At 49.7% G+C, this 19,301-nt stretch overlaps 1 protein-coding gene across 1 annotated transcript in view; it reads right to left on the bottom strand.

Annotated features, from left to right (window-relative positions):
- RAB40C (RAB40C, member RAS oncogene family) overlaps window positions 1-19,301 on the bottom strand; it is a 36,961-nt gene that overhangs the window by 3,305 nt on the left and 14,355 nt on the right. Inside the window, exons 3-6 of the mRNA XM_082291863.1 lie at window positions 15,091-15,151; window positions 12,332-12,392; window positions 2,118-2,195; window positions 1,498-1,720 (exon numbers count right to left, since the gene is read on the bottom strand). Coding sequence (XP_082147989.1) covers window positions 1,498-1,720; window positions 2,118-2,195; window positions 12,332-12,392; window positions 15,091-15,151 — 423 coding nt within the window. The remainder of the gene's footprint in view (window positions 1-1,497; window positions 1,721-2,117; window positions 2,196-12,331; window positions 12,393-15,090; window positions 15,152-19,301) is intronic.

Here is a 19,301-nt window from a genome sequence, read left to right as displayed (position 1 = left end):
TTGGCTTCTCAACCCACCCTGTGGCAACCAGGATGTGCCTAGGAAAGAGGCAACAGGGTCAGCAAGTCCTGGATCAGGACAGTGGCACCTGGGACCAGCTCAGGGGGCAGCTCTCTGCAGAACCCCCCCAGCCACAGAGACCCACCAAGGCAGAACACCCAGAACACTACTCTGCCCTTTTGAGCTTCCCAGCATCCTCCCAGCTCAGCGGACATCCTGTGAGCCTGGAAGTCCCTCTCCTTGCCGGGGGATTCCCAGCCAGCGGCCACACGAGGGCACTCGTTATCCTCCCGCCTGCCTGCGGCCAGAGGCACGCTGCCGTTCCCGAGCAGCAGATCCCCCTTTCCCGGTACAGAGCCCCGAGTCACAGAACCACAGAATCATTTCGGTCAGAAAGGCCTTCTAAGACTATCGAGTCCAACCATTCCCCCAGCACTGCCAATGCCTCCACTAAACTATGTCCCCAAGTGCCACATCTGCATCTTTTTTGAACACTTCCAGGGATGGTGACTCCACCACTGCCCCTGTACAGCCTGTTTGAGTGCCTCACCACCTTTTTTTGTGAGGAAATTTCCCCCAATATCTAATCTAAACCTCCTCTGGGACAACTTGAGGCCGTTTCCTTTTGCCCTTTCCATTCCCAAGCAGGCAGCCTGCAGCTACAAATCCTCTGGAAGAGATTCAGGAAAGGTCTCTGAACACAGCCCAGTCCCTGCCCACCATCCCTCTGTGACCTGCAGACCATGGCACAGCAGCCAGGCCGGGGACAGGAGCCCAGGCAGAAAATTTGGTGACTGGGGCTGGCAAACAGGATTTTCCCATCCTCATGAGCAGGAGCTGAAGATCCACATGAGAGCACAGCATCCCAGGAACACAGATCTCCTGCTGCTCAGACTGCAGTGGGACACACTGCTACCTCCAGCCAGGAATAATGTGGGAACCGAGATTATTTTGCTTCAAACTCAACAGGCTGAGATGTAACATGGAATCTGCTCATGGTTTGCCTCCCTGTGGCACTCATGCCTGGATATATGGATAACCCAGCCCACTGCTGCATGCTGACAGCAGGGATGAGATTTACTCCCTTTCAGTTCCTTGGGCTCACTCTGCTTCCCTCCAAAACAAGGAAGACAGGCTCAGGCATGGGCAAGGAGAAAGGTGCTTACACTTGGGATTTATCCCACACAGCCCTTTGATTGAAGTACTTTCAAGCTGGGAGCTTAATTGCCCTCAGTCTCATCCAGAGTAAGTGGAAAGGCGGAGGATGCCCCAGAGCACTTCAGATCCCAGACATGCTGAACTGCCCTCTGGAGCAGCCCATCCCCGTGCCAGCACAGGCAGCTCATGGCTCAGCTTCAGCTTGTCTGGCCTGAGGCATTCCTCCACACCAGCTGGATGCAGCTCCCACAGTTCCACACCTCCCACCCGGGCAGCCACAGCCCCACGGCTCCACATGAGCCGAAATGTCCCACCCGGAGCACCCTCCTGCCCACTGACCTCGGTTGGGCCTCCAGATCTTCTCCATGCCGTGCCGCATGAGGACGATGCGCGACAGCTCCGTGAAGGACTCGATGACGTTGAAGTTGCACAGGGGGCTCACCTCGAAGAAGGTCATGCAGTTCTTCTCGGCGTAGGCGCGCGCCTGCTCCGTCGGCACCTGCCGCTTGAAGGCCAGGTGCAGCCTGTTCCCCACCAGGATCCGAGGGACACCTGGGGCGTGCTGGAACAAGGACAGAAGTGCAGAAATCACGGCTACACCCAGCAGGCTGCTTAGCTGCAACAGCAGTGGAGGGAAAAGAGGTAGAAGCTGCTCTGTGGCCAAGGGACTGTCCAGCAGCACCTCTGTGTGGTGGGGATGACTAATTTGTCACCTCTCCGTTCATTCACTTCTGAGGGAAGTTTCCTGTCTTTCTTGACCATTCCTGTGCCCTTTCCTACTACAGATTTGCACAGAGGTGGAGGGCAGACATTTATTGCTTTGCTCCACTTACTACTGCACTGCCATCATGTCCCCTCCATAGCAGAGCCGTTCCTGCCCCAGTGTCAGGTAACACCTTGGGTGATATCTCCCCATATTTCTGCTACAGATCACTGCCTATGTTCTTCCATTCACTTACCTCATCTATTTCCTTTATCCACCGGTCTATCCCATCAAAGGACCAGCGATTAGTGATGTCATACACCAAGAGAATTCCCTGGTGGAAGACAATCAGAAGCAATCAGGAATTTTCATAGTAGGAAATGTGACAGGGGCAGGACACCCCTGAAAGACCCCCACATGCAGAAACCAAGAAGCAAAGGGACAGAACAATGCTCCAGCTGCACCATTTGTGCACTGATAGGGCAAAAGCAGAGACACCAGGGCTGTGCTAATGCAGTCCCAGGTTGTCAGGGAAGTTTTTACCCCTGTTTTGGCTCTGGTATCTCCCAAATAATTTTTAAAGCTGCAGTCTCTACACAGGAGGAGGAACTGCCTTGGTGGCTGTATCTGGAGGAGCAAAGCACACACTTCTCCTGTCACAAATCTGATACAAACTCACTGAGGCAGAAACACACCTTTTTTCTACCCCCTTACACAGAACAGCTGCAGTCAGTGCTGAGGTGGCAGCAGGACAGGAGGGAATTTTCAAGCACACCCCTCTTCTCCAGAATCTGTCTCATTGTGAGCCCTTTGCTGACAAGGAGGAAGCTGAATGATGCCAACAAGCACCACGGTATCTCCACAGACTGAGCTCTCAGGACTAGGATCCATCCAGACTTTGCTGAAGGTGCTTCCCACTGTCACTGCCACACTGGCAAAAAACCCTTTCTTCAGGCAAGAGGTACCTACAGCATCCTCAGGTTCACATCCACTGTTCCTGAACACCCCCACATCCATGACTCGCTTCCCAGTCACCTCCTGAGGTGCAGCACGTGGTGCTGGCAGCAGCACAGGCACGACTCAGGGCAGGGAAGACATGGAGCAGCTCCGAGGAGTCTCCACCTCACCCCAAGCCGGGCTGGCAGGACCCAGGAGCGCCAGGTGACCCAGGTGGCCAGACTGCTGGCCACCACTCAGGTCCACAGCGTCTCCCAGCAAGTGAGCTTTTATTGAATCTGAGTGTTTCTGAGGACAGACACAAGGAAAGTAGGCTGTGCCTGGCCCTGCAGGCACATGAGCCAGGAGCTGCTGCTCGGTACTGGTTGGGCACAGACAGCACTTATGGAATTGTCCTCAGCAGAGCCTTTCTGCAACCCTCCCATTATTTTTCTGACTTCTTGTCACTCTTCTTTGCAATCAAGGACATTCCAAGTGACAACAGGCACTCCAAGCTGACTTGGCAGAATCACAGTACAAGGTCCCTGCAATGGGAACTAGGGAGGAGGAGATGAGCTTGTGCTGAGAGAGGAGGAGTCCAGCTGGGAAGGCAGCACTGGACGAAAGAGAACCCACCAGCAGCAAGACTAAGGGCAAACCAAACCACATCACTGAGCTGCAAGTTCCGCAGACCCAGCCTTCCCTGAATCAGGGGTATCCTCCAGGAACAGCTATCCCCTTCAGCAAGGCCCCAGCATAAGCAAAGAGATGTTAAATTGGCAAGGGAAAGCCTCAGCTTTCAGCTCAGACCTCCCTATGAGAGGCCTGGATTCAGCACAGGGAAGGAGAGAGCTGAGACACTCCCAGCACCTGTCCTGGTACAAGTCAGGGACCATGGAGCACCCTCATGTACCTGTGGAGTTGCTCCTTTATCCACTGAAAGGAAGATGTGCTACACAGATGGGAAACACAAACTACCCAGTCCTCCCAAACCCCAGCTTTACAATCCTTGCTGCTGCCAACCCCTGCGCTGAACTGGGAGGAGCCTGTGCAGAAGCTTTGTGTGTCATACACCTCAAATTTACAAAAAAATAATCATTAACATGAAATGATTAACATGATTCCTGTGTGAAGCAACAGCATCTGGGCCACAAAGGCACCTGAATCCTCATACTAAAGTCACATCTGGAGCTGGCAGCAGCACTGCTCCCCCCTCACAGAACAGCAGCCGTTCCCGGATGCATTGGGTGTGCCTCGACCTTGTCTGCCTTTCTCTCAGCTCTTTTGGAATAAGCAGCTCTCAAAGCCTAACCAATTTTATAATTTTATAACAATTCAGATTCTTGCTTCTAAAACAATTCTGATTCTTGAGCTGTACCCGCAACCTCACTGCCCAGTGCTTCCACCCCAGGCAGTCACTCTCCAGGTGAAGTTTGTTTTTTCTGTCCTCGCTGGCCCTCCAACATCTCCACATCTGCATTTCTACCCCCAAAGAAAGGCTCAAATGCACACAAATAGAAGGGCAGAGGGCACAAAAGGCAAGTCAGGTGGGTTGGCTTCATGTTTGACAGCCCAACACGAAGAGCAAGCCCTTCAAAGTCTGGGTTTGAGGCTGTTCTGTAGGACCTGAAGGTGAGTTTACAGAGTGGCAGAAGCATCTGTGGTGTGGGGGGAGCATCTTCAGTTTCCTTCAAGGAAAGTCTGGAGCTCATACCTAGAGTCCATAATTCTTTGTAGTCCAAAAACTTCATAATCAAAAAGAAATTGAGGTTGTTTTTGTTTTGGAGGGGAAAAGGATCAGTTTCTCCTAGATTTAGAGAGGAAAAATAAGAAGGAAGTAATGAATTTCCATAAATAAAAAATCCCACAAAACCAAAGATACTGCTTCTCAAGGACCCAATCTAGAAAAACCTACTAGCAGGATACATCACATTTTAATTGCATATTTAAAAAAACCCCAAAAAACTCTGAACTTTCTTTTAATTTTTCCTCTATTTGTTTTGATTTCCAGCTTCCAAGGCTGTGTGTGAGAATTAATGAGAGTCAGGAAATAACGGAGCAAAGGGTTCCAAGACAAATGGCCAGCAAGATAAATAAAGTCTACTTGCTTCATTTCTGGATTGACAAGTTCCTTCAGCCAAGAGAAACAGACCCAAGACCTAGTTTGTGACGATTATTTCTGCCAGGAACATGCTTGAGGAGGAGAGAGTTTTTAAGCTTGCTGGCAGCTTCTGCCTGGATCTTCTTTGAATAGGAATAAGGATAAAACTTCAGCAAAAACACACCCCTACGTCCTCAGCAGGGTGAAAGGTCAAGACCACGATTTCTAAATTCAAAACATGATACCTTGTCTGCCAGCTGAGCCTCCAAGCCACAGCACAGCTCCAGCACACACGTTTAGAGCAAAGATTGTCCAGGAAAGCTTCCCGGAGCTCTGAAGACACCGAGGCCAAGTTGCCCGTGCCTTGCTCCGTCCCCCTCCTGCCCAGCTGGGTATGGAGCCCAGCTGTGCTGCAGCTCAGCAGGGGGAGGAAGAAGGCTGCTCAACCCCTGGGCAGCTCCTGGTGCTGCCAGATAACCTCACACTGCTTCCAAGTAGCACTGGCATGCTGCAGACACCACGTTTCCAGAGCACACATCCCAAATCCACTCTGTCACTGCCATCTCTGCCCCAGAGAGAACAGCACTCAGCCATGCACAGAGAGGGAGCTGGCTCCATGTCTGCAGACAGTTCCAAGTAAGATCTGTCAGGCTTTTTAAAAGTCTCCTTTGGAATAATGTGCACAGAATTTTAATTTCCTCAACTCAACAAATGAACAGCTTCCCATTCCCAGCCTAATTTGTTCTCTAAGTGCCTAGATGGTTGTCAACACCCTATTATCTCCACAGCTCTCGATTTTTAGTTTCACAAAGCCCTTTTGTACCATTATGTACCCCAGGTTCCCACAGCATGGAGTGAAAAGCTCCACGCTCAGCTTCTCAGACCAAGGAGACCTGGACCCCTCACAACCCTCCAACAGCCCTCCCTCCTTTCCTCCTCAGTCTGCCTACAGCTTCTGTGTAGGTAGAGGGTGACTGGACTCATCCCCAGATCCATCTGGGGTCTTTTCACAATTGGATTTTCAGAGTTCATTCCCACTCTCATTTTGTTCCACACTACTGGGATTGGCACAACCCTCAGCATTCCAGTGACAGAAATTTCCACATGAGTGCCTTGCATAGTGAACGAGGAACACAGAGACACCACCAGTTATTGTATCCAGCAGCACATGTGGACACTTACTCTGCCAAAACCCAAATTTGCTTCCAGCAGGAGCTTACAGAAAGATCTGTCCACATAACTGAGGTGGTGCTGGGGAAATATCGTCTCTGCCTGCTTGCAGCAGGTTTGGACCAGGTTTATAAGCAAAAAGCTTTTAAAGGTAAGAGAAAATCAGCTTGCACACAGTCAGTGCAAAGCAGGCTTGTCTAAAAAGGTTTCCCAGATGCTTTAGGGGCTTCCAGCACACAAGAAACTGCTGGGAGCACTTGCACAACTGCCAAGGACCTCAGCCCAATGCAGGCAGGTGACAGGATGGCCAGGAAAGTGTCACTCGCTGATATTCTCCACAGATGGAAAAAAGCTGTTGCTGAAGAAGGCTGAAGACCCCCCCCAAGAGTGGATTTTCTGTCCCACAGGATGAAATAAACCTTAAACAGAAGGTCCAGTGCTGACTGGAACCAGAACACTCTGTGTCTCCTGCCTGCTCTTTCACAGCTCCATTTGATCGTGCCTTTCCTGCTGGCACCTTGGACCTTGGCTCATGGGCAGTGACATCCTGCTGCCAAACCTTTATCCAGCAGCACAGCCCATCAGGGGGGTATTTATCACTGAGCTTTTGATAAGTATTTTGGCAGGGCAGGCTCCTCCAGCAGCTGGACAATCCCTTCCAAATGACCCGAGGCAGGTGAGGTATTTGCTGCTACCAAAAAAGCCACAAGGGAGGGCTGAACCTACACCTGAGTCTGCTGAGTTGCCAAAAATCCACCACCTTCCTTCATACTAAGAAGCCCTGAACAGGATAAACAGCAGCTCCTCAAACCACCTGCCTAAGCAGAACTCAACAATATTAATTATTTCTTTAGGGCTGCAGCTTTGCTGCAAGATGGGAGCATTTTTTCACACTGTCTGGGAAGAGTTTGGCAAGCCACATTTTCAGAAACATTAAATCCCTGGCATATGAGGACATCAGGAACAACGCTAACACTGCTTCTTCCTGGCTAGATCAGGAAGCACTGCCACAACTCTTTCTCCCCTCTGTGATGACTCTTGGAATAGTTTTCATTTGCTCACAGCAGCCAGAAGAGCCACAGCTGCTCGCAACAGCCGAGATCAGTGAGCCAGCTCTGCTGGAACGGCTGAGACTTTGAAGCCAAGCAGAAAAGAAGCAGAAGTCCAAGAGCAAAAAAGATTTCTGCAGCACCTTTAAGCACACTAAATACTCCTCACCATACCCTATGCTGTGACAATTAACATAAAAATCCTTCTGCAATACAGCAAGCTCAGACTGTCCGAGTTGGCTCTGCAGGGTGCAACACTACTGGCTACACAGCAGTCACCATGACTGGCTGCACACTGCCCCTGCCCCGTCCGTGCCTGGAGGCCAGTGCTCTGCTACCCCAGACACAAACACTCCTCTTTTGCCCCAAAGTGAGACCCTGAAGTGATGTGGTCAGGACCTGCTGGCTCAGCAAACCCCAACAGAGAAGGGATGAAGTAGAAACTTGACATCCAGGGAAGTAAGAGAAAAGGAGAGGGGTCCCAGGCACACCAGCACCACAAGCCTCCACCTTGAGCCCAAGAGCTCGTTGTGTCCCTGATGAGATCAGATCTAAGGCAGGGCAGGGAGGAAGGCAAGAGACCTTCGATCCTCACAGCAAACCCTGAGGCAATCATGCTGGAAGGGGCTGGTTCTTGCTCACAGCCAGCTCATCAAGAGCAGCAAGGATGTTTTACTGCAGATAATTTCAAGAGGAAGAAGTTCCTGCTGAACACGAAAGCCACATGGCTCTGGGCCCAGGCCAGTGGTGTGGAGTTGAAAATGGGGGAGGCATCAAGGTAACTCACGTCCTTTCCCTAGGGAAGGACCAGCATGAAGTTCAGGCTGAGCACTGTACTAGGCTGTGCCATGGGGGAAAGAACTCCCAAGAACTCTGGAGACTGTTTTCCCATGTTGCAACCTCTCCAGGGTCTACTTCAGAAAATTCAATTCTTATCACTACACTTGAGAAACAATCAGGAGTGCGTGGGAAAGTCAGGCATGCTTCCCTGGCTTGGAGGCACTTTTCATACCAAGTATTCTCTTAAGCATTGGCTATCCAAACCTGGGTAAGGGCTGCCAGGTTGCTGAGCCAGCCTCCTGCTCTCACAGCCAACCTGTACAAGTCCTCTCTGGAACCTCATTCTTCAAGCTCCCCTTGTGCTCTTTAGTCCTCCACTCAGTGAGAACCTTCCACTAATTCTCAGCGTCAAGGTGCTCAAGGCCAGTTTACACCCACCTGCTCTTGTACAAATATCACACTGAACTTCAAACAGAGCTTTTCCCATGCTGGCACCTCTCTTCTCTGCTGGATTTGTTCTTCCTGAGCTTTTGGCTTTTAGTTTAAATAAGCTGTTTCTCTTGTCTCCAAGGGGATTTGTGTCAGCCTTCCTACAGCAGAAGTATTGAAGCCTGATGATTCCAAGACAGTAGAAAAGAAAGCAAACAGCTGCAGCTGAGAAGCCAGTACAGCACACAGCCCTGAATACATCCTGGAGACCACACCTGGAGTACTGCACCCAGCTCTGGGGCCTCCAGCATGAGAGGGACACGGACCTCTCGTAACAGTCCAGAGGAGGCCACGGAGATGCCCCAAGGGCTGGAGCCCCTCTGCTCTGGAGCCAGGCTGGGAGAGCTGGGGGTGTTCACCTGGACAAGAGAAGGCTCCACGGACACCTCAGAGCCCCTTGCAGGGCCTAAAGGGGCTCCAGGAGAGCTGGAGAGGGACTGGGGACAAGGGATGGAGGAACAGGACACAGGGAATGGCTTCCCAGTGCCAGAGGGCAGGGCTGGATGGGATATTGGGAAGGAATTGTTCCCTGGGAGGGTGGGCAGGCCCTGGCACAGGGTGCCCAGAGCAGCTGGGGCTGCCCCTGGATTCCTGGCAGTGTCCAAGGTCAGGCTGGATGGGGCTTGGAGCAGCCTGGGACAGTGGAAGGTGTCCCTGCCATGGCAGGGGTGGAATGCGATGGGCTTTAAGGTCCCTTCCAACCCAAACCATTCCATGATTCTAAATCAGAGAACTCAGAAGCACTGATGTGTTTCTCCACCAAGACCACACAGGTTATGCTGTGTTTATGCTATGGCCATGCCAGAAGTAGTCAGCTTCTGCATACTGAAAATAACTGGAGGTGTTGGAAGTCCATCCTTGCAGTCACACGGGCATTTGTTATTCAAAACAAACAGTCCTCTTGCTTTGGTTAACCATCCAGAGTATAAATTGAGATACTTTCTTCTTCCGTTGAAAGTTGCGGTGAGTTATTTAAGAGACACGGTATCTGTATCCCTGTTAACACAGGAATCTCACTGGAACATCACATGGGAGCCAACCACTTGCTGCTGAAAACAATCTGAGTTTTACTCCAAGCCACCTGGAGAAGGCTGTACAAGGACTCCAGTCATTTTCAAGAGGCACTTTCCCTGTCCTCATCTCCTGGGCACTTTCAAAGGGCACAGAGGGACTTCCTTTGGGACTTACCTCTCCTTCTCCTAGGCAGGCTTGTTCCTTAGGGCTGGTTTGTTGCTTTTAAGGGTTGACTATTTGGGCAGACCAGGATTAAGGCATCACAACAGCACTTTGGAAAAGGCATTTGTTGCACGAGCAGAGGGCAGGTTTGAGGCAAAGCTGTGAGCTACAGCTTGGTGTGCAAGTGAGCTCCATTCCCCAGCATTCAGCAGTGAATTGCTGTCTACAACTTCCTGAAAGAAGGTGGGAGTCACGTGGGGATTGGTCTCTTCTCCCAGGTAACAAGTGACAGGGTGAGAGGAAACAACCTCAAGTTGTGCTAGAGGAGGTTTAGATTGCATTTTGGGGTAATTTCTTCACTGAAAGGGTGTCAGGCATTGGCACGGGCTGTTCAGTGCAGTGGTGGAGCCACCATCCCTGGAGATGTTAAAACCCACATAGAATTTGGTGCTGAGAGACCTGGTTTACTTGGGGCCTTGGCAGTGCTGGGTTGCTGGTTTGACTCGTTGATCTTAGAGGGCTTTTTCAACCTCAGTGACTCCACGATTCTATAAAGCATTCCCATTAAAGGTCCCCTTGCCTGGCTGATGAGGTTTACTGTCTCAGACTCATTCCTTGGGAGGGGTAGGCAGGGAGATGGATGAGGCAAACCTTGCTGATGCTCAGGTGAGCGCTCCTCCAGTAATACTGATAAATACAGCTGAAGGGCAGGACATTGCCTCCAAAGCAAAGAAGCTTAAGAGATTCATTTTGAGGAAGGAAGAGAAAATCAATCCCTTTCAAGACTGCAGACAGCCAGGTACATGACACCTTGTGGCACCCAAATGTAGTGTCCAGGGAGAACAGGCTGCAGGAAGCCCATGGAGGTGCTGTGCCCGTGCCTCACAGCTCCATGCAGGTTCCAGACAGATGTGTGTCTCTCTCCCCATCCAATTCAAGCGTTCTCATCATTGCTTATTTCAGCTTTGCCCTGTGCCCCAGATTGCCCTGTGGCAGCAGCAGGTATGAGCTCTGGTGCGTGGGCTCAGGCTCTGAGGGTGCAGCAGTGCCAAGACACAGCACCCGCTCCGAGGAGCTCCCAGGTCACACCAAGGGGAGTAACCACTGTGCACAGTGGCTGCACACAGGGCTAAAAGCTCCCAGGTGGCATTCCTGGACACAGCAGCTGCTGCTTTTTATTCCCAGTTTGATCTGAGCATCTGACACAGCAAGGTGTTAGAAAAAGCCTGACCAAAGCTGAGTTCTGTGGTCACCAGGAAACCACACTGACCAGTTCTGTTCACTTCTAACTGGTGAGGGAGGCAATGTGGCCTCAAGCCCACAGGTTCCACAAAGAGGTTGTGGATTCCTGATCTCTGGAAGTGTTCAAGGCCAGGCTGGATGGGGCTTGGAGCAAACTGGAATAGTGGAAGGTGTCCCTGCACATGGGAGGGGGGTTGGAATGAGATGAGCCTTTAAGTCCCTTCCAATGCAAACCATCCTGTGATTATGGGATTGTTCCAGATTTTTCTGAAATGTAGAAAGGGCTGAAAGAAAATGAAATGTAGAAGCTGAAAGAAACTCAGACACGGGACTGAGCATGCAAATGGGGGATCCTGCACTTTCCCACTGCAGAACTCCAACTCTCCTTGCCTTGCACTTTTCTGCAAGCACCAGGAAATTGGCTTCTGCTTCAAAGGAGCTGCCTCAAAACATCCAGACCACCAGAGATGTGCACTAACATGAATAAACAAGACACTGGGGCAGATCTCAACAGCACACCCCAGGTGAGGTGCTCCTATGTCTATGGCACAAGTGAATTTGCAGGAAGACAGAGAAAGAGAACAACACGGATTTTGCCAGTTAGCAAAGCAAAGGTCTACAGATACAAGGAGCAAAAAGCCAAGAGTGGTAAGAGCTTGAGCAGAAGAGCAACGTTTCCCAAAGGCTGGGAATCTCCTAGGATACTCAGGAGACTGATATCCAGCTTCTGACTGTTAGTGTCTTAGAGAGGAGGAATTTTCTCCAAAGTTTTCCAATTTGGAAATGATAAGGAAAATAAAGCAACTCATTTAACTTAGGGAAACTTTATCCTGGAGGGACCCTGCCATGTCTACAAAAAGGACAGCAGCAGAACTGTGAGAAAGCACTATTAAACAGCAACTTTCCAGAGGACCACAAGATTTTTGTGCTGTTGAGGATCTTGATGCTATTCTGGAGCAGGGCCCAAAGGAGAAGCTCAAAATCTAACACTCTGCCTCACGTTTTCAGGAACACACATACTTTACGTTCCAGTTGAGCTGCTCTAGTTTCAAATCTGCCTCAAACACGCAAGTAGGAGCCACCCCTATTTTCAGAACTGACTCGAAAGCAACACAGACTGGAAGAACTCCACTGGGAAAGCCAGTGCCATATTTAAACAAATTTGAGAAACCTCAGAAAGTAGGAGTTCCCACATTAAAGATAAGGCAGATCTAGAGTGAGAATTGCCTCATCCTCTCTAACCCCAACCTCTCAGCCCTGCTCTAGAAATTAAGACTGAATATTGTCTGCACAGACCTTTTCTGTGGGAGTTTAGCAAAGTCTGCCATTCACTCCCTTCTCTCCCACCATTTCATAAGAACAGAATCCCAGGCAACAAGACAACATTAAGTGTCTCCTCTCATCTACAGAGATCCATTTGGTGATCAGAACATTCCTCTTCAGAGCTCTTTACTATGGCAGGAAAGACTTTTACAGCCTAAAGGAAAAGCAAACGTGTCCCATCAAAGCCCTGAGAGCAGCACTTACCTGGGCTCCCCTGGAGTAGGATCTGAAAATGGTGCAAAATCTTCCTTGCCCTGAGGTGTCCCTAAAACACAGAAAAGTTACAGCTGTGAGATGTGCAGAATCGACTCCCATACTGCCCATCTCCTACTGGCCATAAAGAAATAAAATAAAAATCTGTGTTGATCTTGTCAGATCTTTAGGATGTGCATAGTATCCAAAGTGCTCGGCACGGTGGGTTCTTCTGGGGAAGAACTGGTGGGTACATCACTACCTTTGGGTACAGGTTGTCGCTGTCATCGTGCTTCCTATGGAGAAGGTACAAGCCCAAACCACTCTGCTGCAGCACTACCTCATGATGTGTGAGAGTATAAGGCATTGTACTCCCCTGGGCAAAGGATTTTCTGCCTAGCTCCCTTCAGTCCACAGGAGTTCAAAGTCATGAGTCTGCAGAGCTCTCCCAGCCATGGAGAACAGCCAACCTAAATGTGACCACTAACAGGAGGAGGAATTGACTTGCACTAGGCTTCACTTGTTTTTCAAACATATTTTAACCAAAAATAAAGGGAATTCTCATTATCCCCAGATCCCTGACAGACCTGCTCTATATATCCTACAGAAAGCTGAGGAACAGGATTGGGGTGCAATGTTTTAGACCACTGTGACAATAAGGGGCTTTTCAGTCACTATCATTTCTCCTGTCTGGACAAGGTGTGACTAAGTTTGACAAAATTACCAGCAGCTCTCAGTCCCCATCTGGGACAAGAAGCCAGAGCCCAGAACTCTGATGTAACCAGGACATACTGAAATGTGTCAGGCTAATCAGAGACACATTATGGTGTTTGTCAAATCTCTTCCCCGGGCCAGGATAAAAGACACTTTAATGGCCACTGAGAAGGCTGAGGAATCCCTCAGCCCCAGATTTGTAGTTCCAAGAAAAACATGCTGACCTCACATGCAGGACAGTCATTTTTTCAATCTAAAGCTTTGTCGATCCTGGACATCAATCTAACAGCCTGTGCTTACATGTCCTTCTCCCTTGACAATCAAGTACTGGGTAAGTAATGATAAAAGATTACACTGAGGCATCATCAATCAGTGTTATCAGCTTTTCGGTTCCTGTGCTGTTCTCCAGCTCAAGAATTACAGTATAAAAAGATGGTTTCAAGAGGGAAGCACTAAGTTACTACACACTTGGGGCTGAAATGTTAAAATAGGCATCTCACAAGAGAGACAAGAATGCAAGTGGCACACATAAACATGGAGGCTAGAAGAGATAAATTAGCTGCTTCTGTTCTTTTTTGTAAGAAAAATGAGGACATTCAGCTTCAGAGAGCAGGGGTGTAATTAAACCACCAAACAACACATTGCTAGAGTCAGTCACAGAGGCTGAGAACATGGGGTTCATTCCTATTTAATAATTCACACATGTTACTAATATTCCTGTTACTTGACCCAAGCATTTGTAAGGGGATATTTAACTCCATATTTTAGGACCTGTGTCATTCCCTACTAGATCTGTGTGAAAACCAGGGCAGGGACAGACTACCCATCCTTACCTATCCTGTCCTGTCCTACCCTTCCTCTTTCATCTCCACAGACTGCTGTGTCAGCTCCTCAGCAAGCTGGACCTCAGACAAAGCTCAGCCAGAAGGACTCCAGCTCTCCTGTGGTGCTGACAGATAAGGCAGGGGTTACCCCTCCCATGCAGTGTTCTCCCACCTCTGTCCCAGTGTCTGGGCACTCCAGTCAGTCCTGCTCTCCAGGAGTTCACCCTACCTGACACTGTGAGGTCTGTTCACAGCTCTTGGTTTTCTACTCAAGGCATTGAGAAATATCCAGCTGCTGAGGGACTAAAGGCTTCACCTTTTTTATTCTTCTACCTTCCTTCTCTTGTTTCTTGTTTTCTCATCCTTAGATTTCAGGAAAAATCCGGTGTTGCTTCCAAAACAATTCTAGTCCCTCAGTGACCAAGAGCCGTATGGGAACATAGAATGATGTTATAGTTTGGTTGGAAGGGACATTATCTACCAACCATCCCAACCCCCTGCCATGGGCAGGGACACCTTCCACTGGCCCAGGCTGCTCCAAGCCCCTTCCAACCTGGCCTTGGGCACTGCCAGGGATCCAGGGGCAGCCACAGCTGCTCTGGGCACCCTGTGCCAGGGCCTGCCCACCCTGCCAGGGAACAATTCCTTCCCAATATCCCATCCAGCCCTGCCCTCTGGCACTGGGAAGCCATTCCCCCTTGGCCTGGCACTTCCTGCCCTTACCCAAAGCCCCTCTGCAGCTCTCCTGGAGCCCCTTTAGGCCCTGCAAGGGGCTCTAAGGTCCCTCCTGGAGCCTTCTCCTCTCCAGGTGAGCACCCCCTGCTCTCCCAGCCTGGCTCCAGAGCAGAGGGGCTCTTGGAGCATCTTTGTGACCTCCTCTGAACCTGTTCTAACATATCTATGTCCTTCTTGTGCCAGGAACTCTGGACAACAGAACTACAGGTGGGGTCTCAAGTGCAGAGCAACAGTGAAAATGGTGAGTTATGGCAGACAATGACTGAAATCAGACTATTCCAGCAAAGAGCAGCATGGTGTTTGTGCTGCTTGATTTACAGAAAGGAATCTGGTTTGCCAGAGTAATTTTCTGATAGGAACAGCCAGCAAGTCCCACCACACACCCAGGGATGGTCCATGATCTCCACAGCCCCTGTACAGCATCCCCCCAGCCCTGTGTCCCTGCTCACCTGGCCTGAGCTTCCAGGGTTTGGGTTAGAAAGGCTCAGAAATACTCACCAGAGTTCCAGCTTAACTCTTCTGCCATCCAACAAGATAGTAGTGGTCTTGTAGTCAATTCCTGAAAGAAAAGCAATGAAAAGCTGAGCAAACCCTGAGAACATCTTCAGAGACATCAAAGAGCCTTGCTCTGCTCACACAGAGCTCTCATTTCACATTTACTAAAGGGATGTTTTCTCCTCCTTGCTCTGCTGCCTGTTTAAGCAGGGCTACAGAGACCTGACAGACACACACTTCTGCTCCATGGCAAAGACTGCTCTCGTGGAGCTCTATCCCTCCTCCCTGAAAACACTGTTAACCCCTGCATTGCTTCTGACTTCTCCACTGTGGGATTAAACCTCTTAGAATTTGAGCTGTAGGAAAGGTTGGATGGGGCTTGGAGCAACCTAGGAAGGTGTCCCTGACCATGGCAGGGGGAGGTGAACAAGATGAGCTTTAGGGCTCCTTCTAACCCAAATCACTCCATGATTCTCTGAGATTCAGTGATTTGTAGCATTATCCCATATTGCAGTGATTAATTAGAGTTTTGGGGAGTGAGCCACAGACAGAAACAATTCAGAAACATCTCTGCTGCATCAGCCTGCAGTCCCAGCATCTCTCAAACACCACTGCCTGCAGCCACAGGACATTTTGGGATATGAGTGCTACAGAAAGGCTGTCCAAAGATTGCTGTCTCTTCTTCTGAGCAGCTCTGGGGTGTGGATCACAGAGGGCCAGGTAAGGCAGGATACACTCCCCTCCCTTGTGAAGGGCTGAGAAGCAGCACAGACATCAGATTTTACTTTTCATGGAGCCACAGCACGAGAGTAGCAGAAAGCCCCCAAACCACAACACCCAGCTGTGCTGGCACACAACTCACTCATACAAGGGGTGTCCACTACCTTCAGATACCCAAGAAATTTGTTAAAACTGGGAGCCTGCCTCACAGACTGAGAGGTTTAAAAAACAACTCCCCTTGCAAGCACCAGGCCCAAACCACGCCGAACACATCATTCCCTGCAGGCACAGAGGAGGAGGCACAACTGCACCTCCCACCTCCTTCCCAAAGCTAAGGGGCACCAGGTGCCCAGGAAAAGCAGCTTCTCTGCTTGTTAATAAGCTTCAAGTGTAGTGAAGCTGCATAAACAAAGCACAGAGCACCATTACTGCACACCCACTGAAGCATCAACTAATTTACAACCTTTTAATAAAGCAGAGTCACTTCACTCTGATTACATCAACTTTAGTTCTTGTTCTTGCCAACAGATATCAAACTTTGAATCTCTATTAAAACCCCACCGTTGTGTTATGACCTGCATTTCCCTTTTCCTGCAAGGAGAACACTGCCCTGACAACCAAACAGGCAAGTTTGTCAATAAAGCAAATGGATTTTTCTGAGTCATCCGCAGGAGTTCCCTGTTAGTGAAAAACAAATTAGATTTCAGCCTTCGCAGGGTGTTATAAAAAGCAATAAAGATAATAATCTTAAATTCCAACTATTTCCAGTGCTTTATCACAGAAAATAGGCAGTTTACATTTTATCTTCCTCCAGAGACAAGTGAATGATCTGTATTTATTTTCAGGGAGATATAAATCTCCCTCATCCCCAGGGATGGCGAAGAGTAGTGGGAGTAAGGCTGCTCTGCTATCAGAAGGGAGCACCCAGACATCTTCCCCTGCCAGTTCCTGGACCAGGATCTGATGGGCTCTTAGGGAAGGGGCTAATTAAGCCCATTACTTTGTTTCAGATGCAAAATCCCCAGAGACTCTGCCCCCTCCTAAGGCACAAGCTCCCTGTCAGCAGTGACCCTCAGTGCCAGCAGTGCACAGGTGGAGAGGTCACATGAAAGCACCACGGAGAGGGTACAGGGACAGTTTTCAGGGCACAGAGGGCACATACTTCCAAAAATGCCACTGCTGAGGTGAAACAAATTGCTTGAGTACAGCTTTTAAAAGTGACAGAGGTTCAGCTGAACTGGGAAGAGAAGGAAACTTGTTAATGGAAATGTCAAATACACAGATGTCTTCATTATGCTCCTCACCCACTTACTGCCCAGCCTACATCCCCAGAGGAACATGGGCTCCCTGTCCTCAAAACTCATGACTTGGTCACCAGAGAAATGCTTTAAATAATCCATGTTCATCTGAAACTACACCACGTGCTTTAATGCAGAGGGACACCAGTCTTTGGGTGTTACATACACCGGCCCAAGGAGGTCACACACACTCCAGTTAAAAGCAAGCTGGTATCTGGCAATGGGCGGAGGAAAGTGCTGCACTTTTTAACTTGCAAACACCCAAACTGAGACTAGGACTGAATTTATAAAAGGTTTTGGAGCAAACTCTGCCTACAAGCTCATTAATGAAGAACATAAACCTGCACAACTGCAATGTTTTGGAGAAAATTTCAGCTTCCCTTTTCCATAAACACTCTGCATCATGACAGCTCAAAGGCACTCCCTGTTTTTGGTCTGTTCTTTTAGCTGGTTAGCACTGAGTAGGCTGCAGCTCACAAGCACAGCTCTCCCACGGCTCACTGGTGCCACAAAATCTGCACCAGTTAGAGGTGCCCTCAAAACCACGGGACTCGCCACAGCGGTGAACACCAGCACTATCCCCTTGTATTTCAGTCCCAGTAACAAACAACCGTGTCCTGAGCTGCAGCCCAAGACACTCCTCCATTCACAGCTCACAAGGAAGCTGAGCAGCTGAGCTCTCTTCCTTAGGCCCAGCCTACAGCTCAAGCTGCTTGGCTCCCCCCTTGTCCCAGGGATCTGGGGACAGAGGGTCACAGCAGCCACCAGATGCCACCTCTGCACTGAGGCTGCTGGCAGTATGACAGTGCATGGCCATGGCCATACCACGGCTACCCCTCTCCCTTTACATTTCAGGCAGCTGAGACACAAGTTAAGGGAAGTTTTTAGAACTTCCTTTCTGTAGGTGACAGGGTTCCCCCACCTGAGCATCACCTCTGTTTACAGCCAATCATGGCTTATTTCGGGACGGACGCTCTGCTGGAGCAGCTCTGATCCCACTGCCCTGGCAGGGAGGTGCCAACCCCATCACTGGGATGCTCCTGCAGCACACCCAGCCTAGAGAACCAGCCCAGCCCTGCCCGGCCCCGGGGCAGCGGTGCTGGGGGAAAGGGAAACACTCCTGTTTAAAGCCTATTTTGTATCAACTGATCTTTTTCTGGACCAATTACCATGATGCAACAAAGTGAATGAGGCTCAAAGAACAAGTTGGGGCTGTTCTCTCAGATTTAGCATTCAGGCCGATTCCTGTGTTATTTTTCCAGCCCTGCTTTAGACTCCTGCTTACACTGATGCCATCCCAGCCCCATTCCTGGAGCAGAGAGCTGACCTGGCACAGGACACTGTGCAGAGGGATCTGACCAAGCTTGATGTCAGACACCCGATTCTCCTCCACGGAGCTGGGTTTCATGCTCCTGGGCAAGGCTCCAGGGAATCCCAAACCTTTCTTTCTTTCTTTCACCAGCTGCTATAAGGAAAACCTAAGAAAGCAAGTCATTTTCCCATGGGAATCCACAGGATGGGTTATAGGAAACTCTGATCTTTTCCAAATTACTCATGCAGAGCACAACACACTTTGCATCAATACCACCTGAAAACCTCACACCCAACCTGAGCTTACTTAAAGCTTTTACCCAACAGATGACAATTGATGTGAACAGGAAAACTAAAACCCCTGCAAGAGAAATGGTAACTTTCTAACAGCACTGGATACTACTTTGTATCAGGCTGTTCACTTTCCCCTTGGGAATTCATGGCTTGGACACAGGTGTACCTCCACTCTGCCAAGCCCCTGCCCTGCACCTGCATGAGCAGCAGAAGCACAAGGGAGGAGGCAGCAGCCAAGCAGGTACAGGGATCTGGAAGTCACACTGGAAAAAGGAGAAACACAAGGGAGATGTGCATTTCATGCTCTCCTTTTAAAGAGGTTGATCTCTCAGGAAAATTGCTTTAAATAGCTCAAGTGAACAAGGCTCTATAAATATTTACTACTGAAACACGGTGGCCTCTGGGCTTTGTGTGGGTCTTTGTTTCAGAGAAAAGGAGATGAGTTTGCAGTTGCAGACTCACCAGGTGACTCTGCCCTAACGCCTGGGTGGGGGCCAGAAGGGCACCTCCCCTGAAGAGGCAGGTTTGAGCAAAACCTAAGAGCAGCATGTGCCTTTCTCCTCCTTTAGCTTTCCAAGGGGATCCCCACTT

This window comes from Coloeus monedula, assembly GCF_965178545.1.
Source record: "Coloeus monedula genome assembly, chromosome: 16".
NCBI classification, from domain to species: Eukaryota; Metazoa; Chordata; class Aves; order Passeriformes; family Corvidae; genus Coloeus; species Coloeus monedula.
The sequence above is the reverse complement of the archived record's forward strand: the minus strand, read 5'-3'. Positions and strand labels throughout refer to the sequence as shown.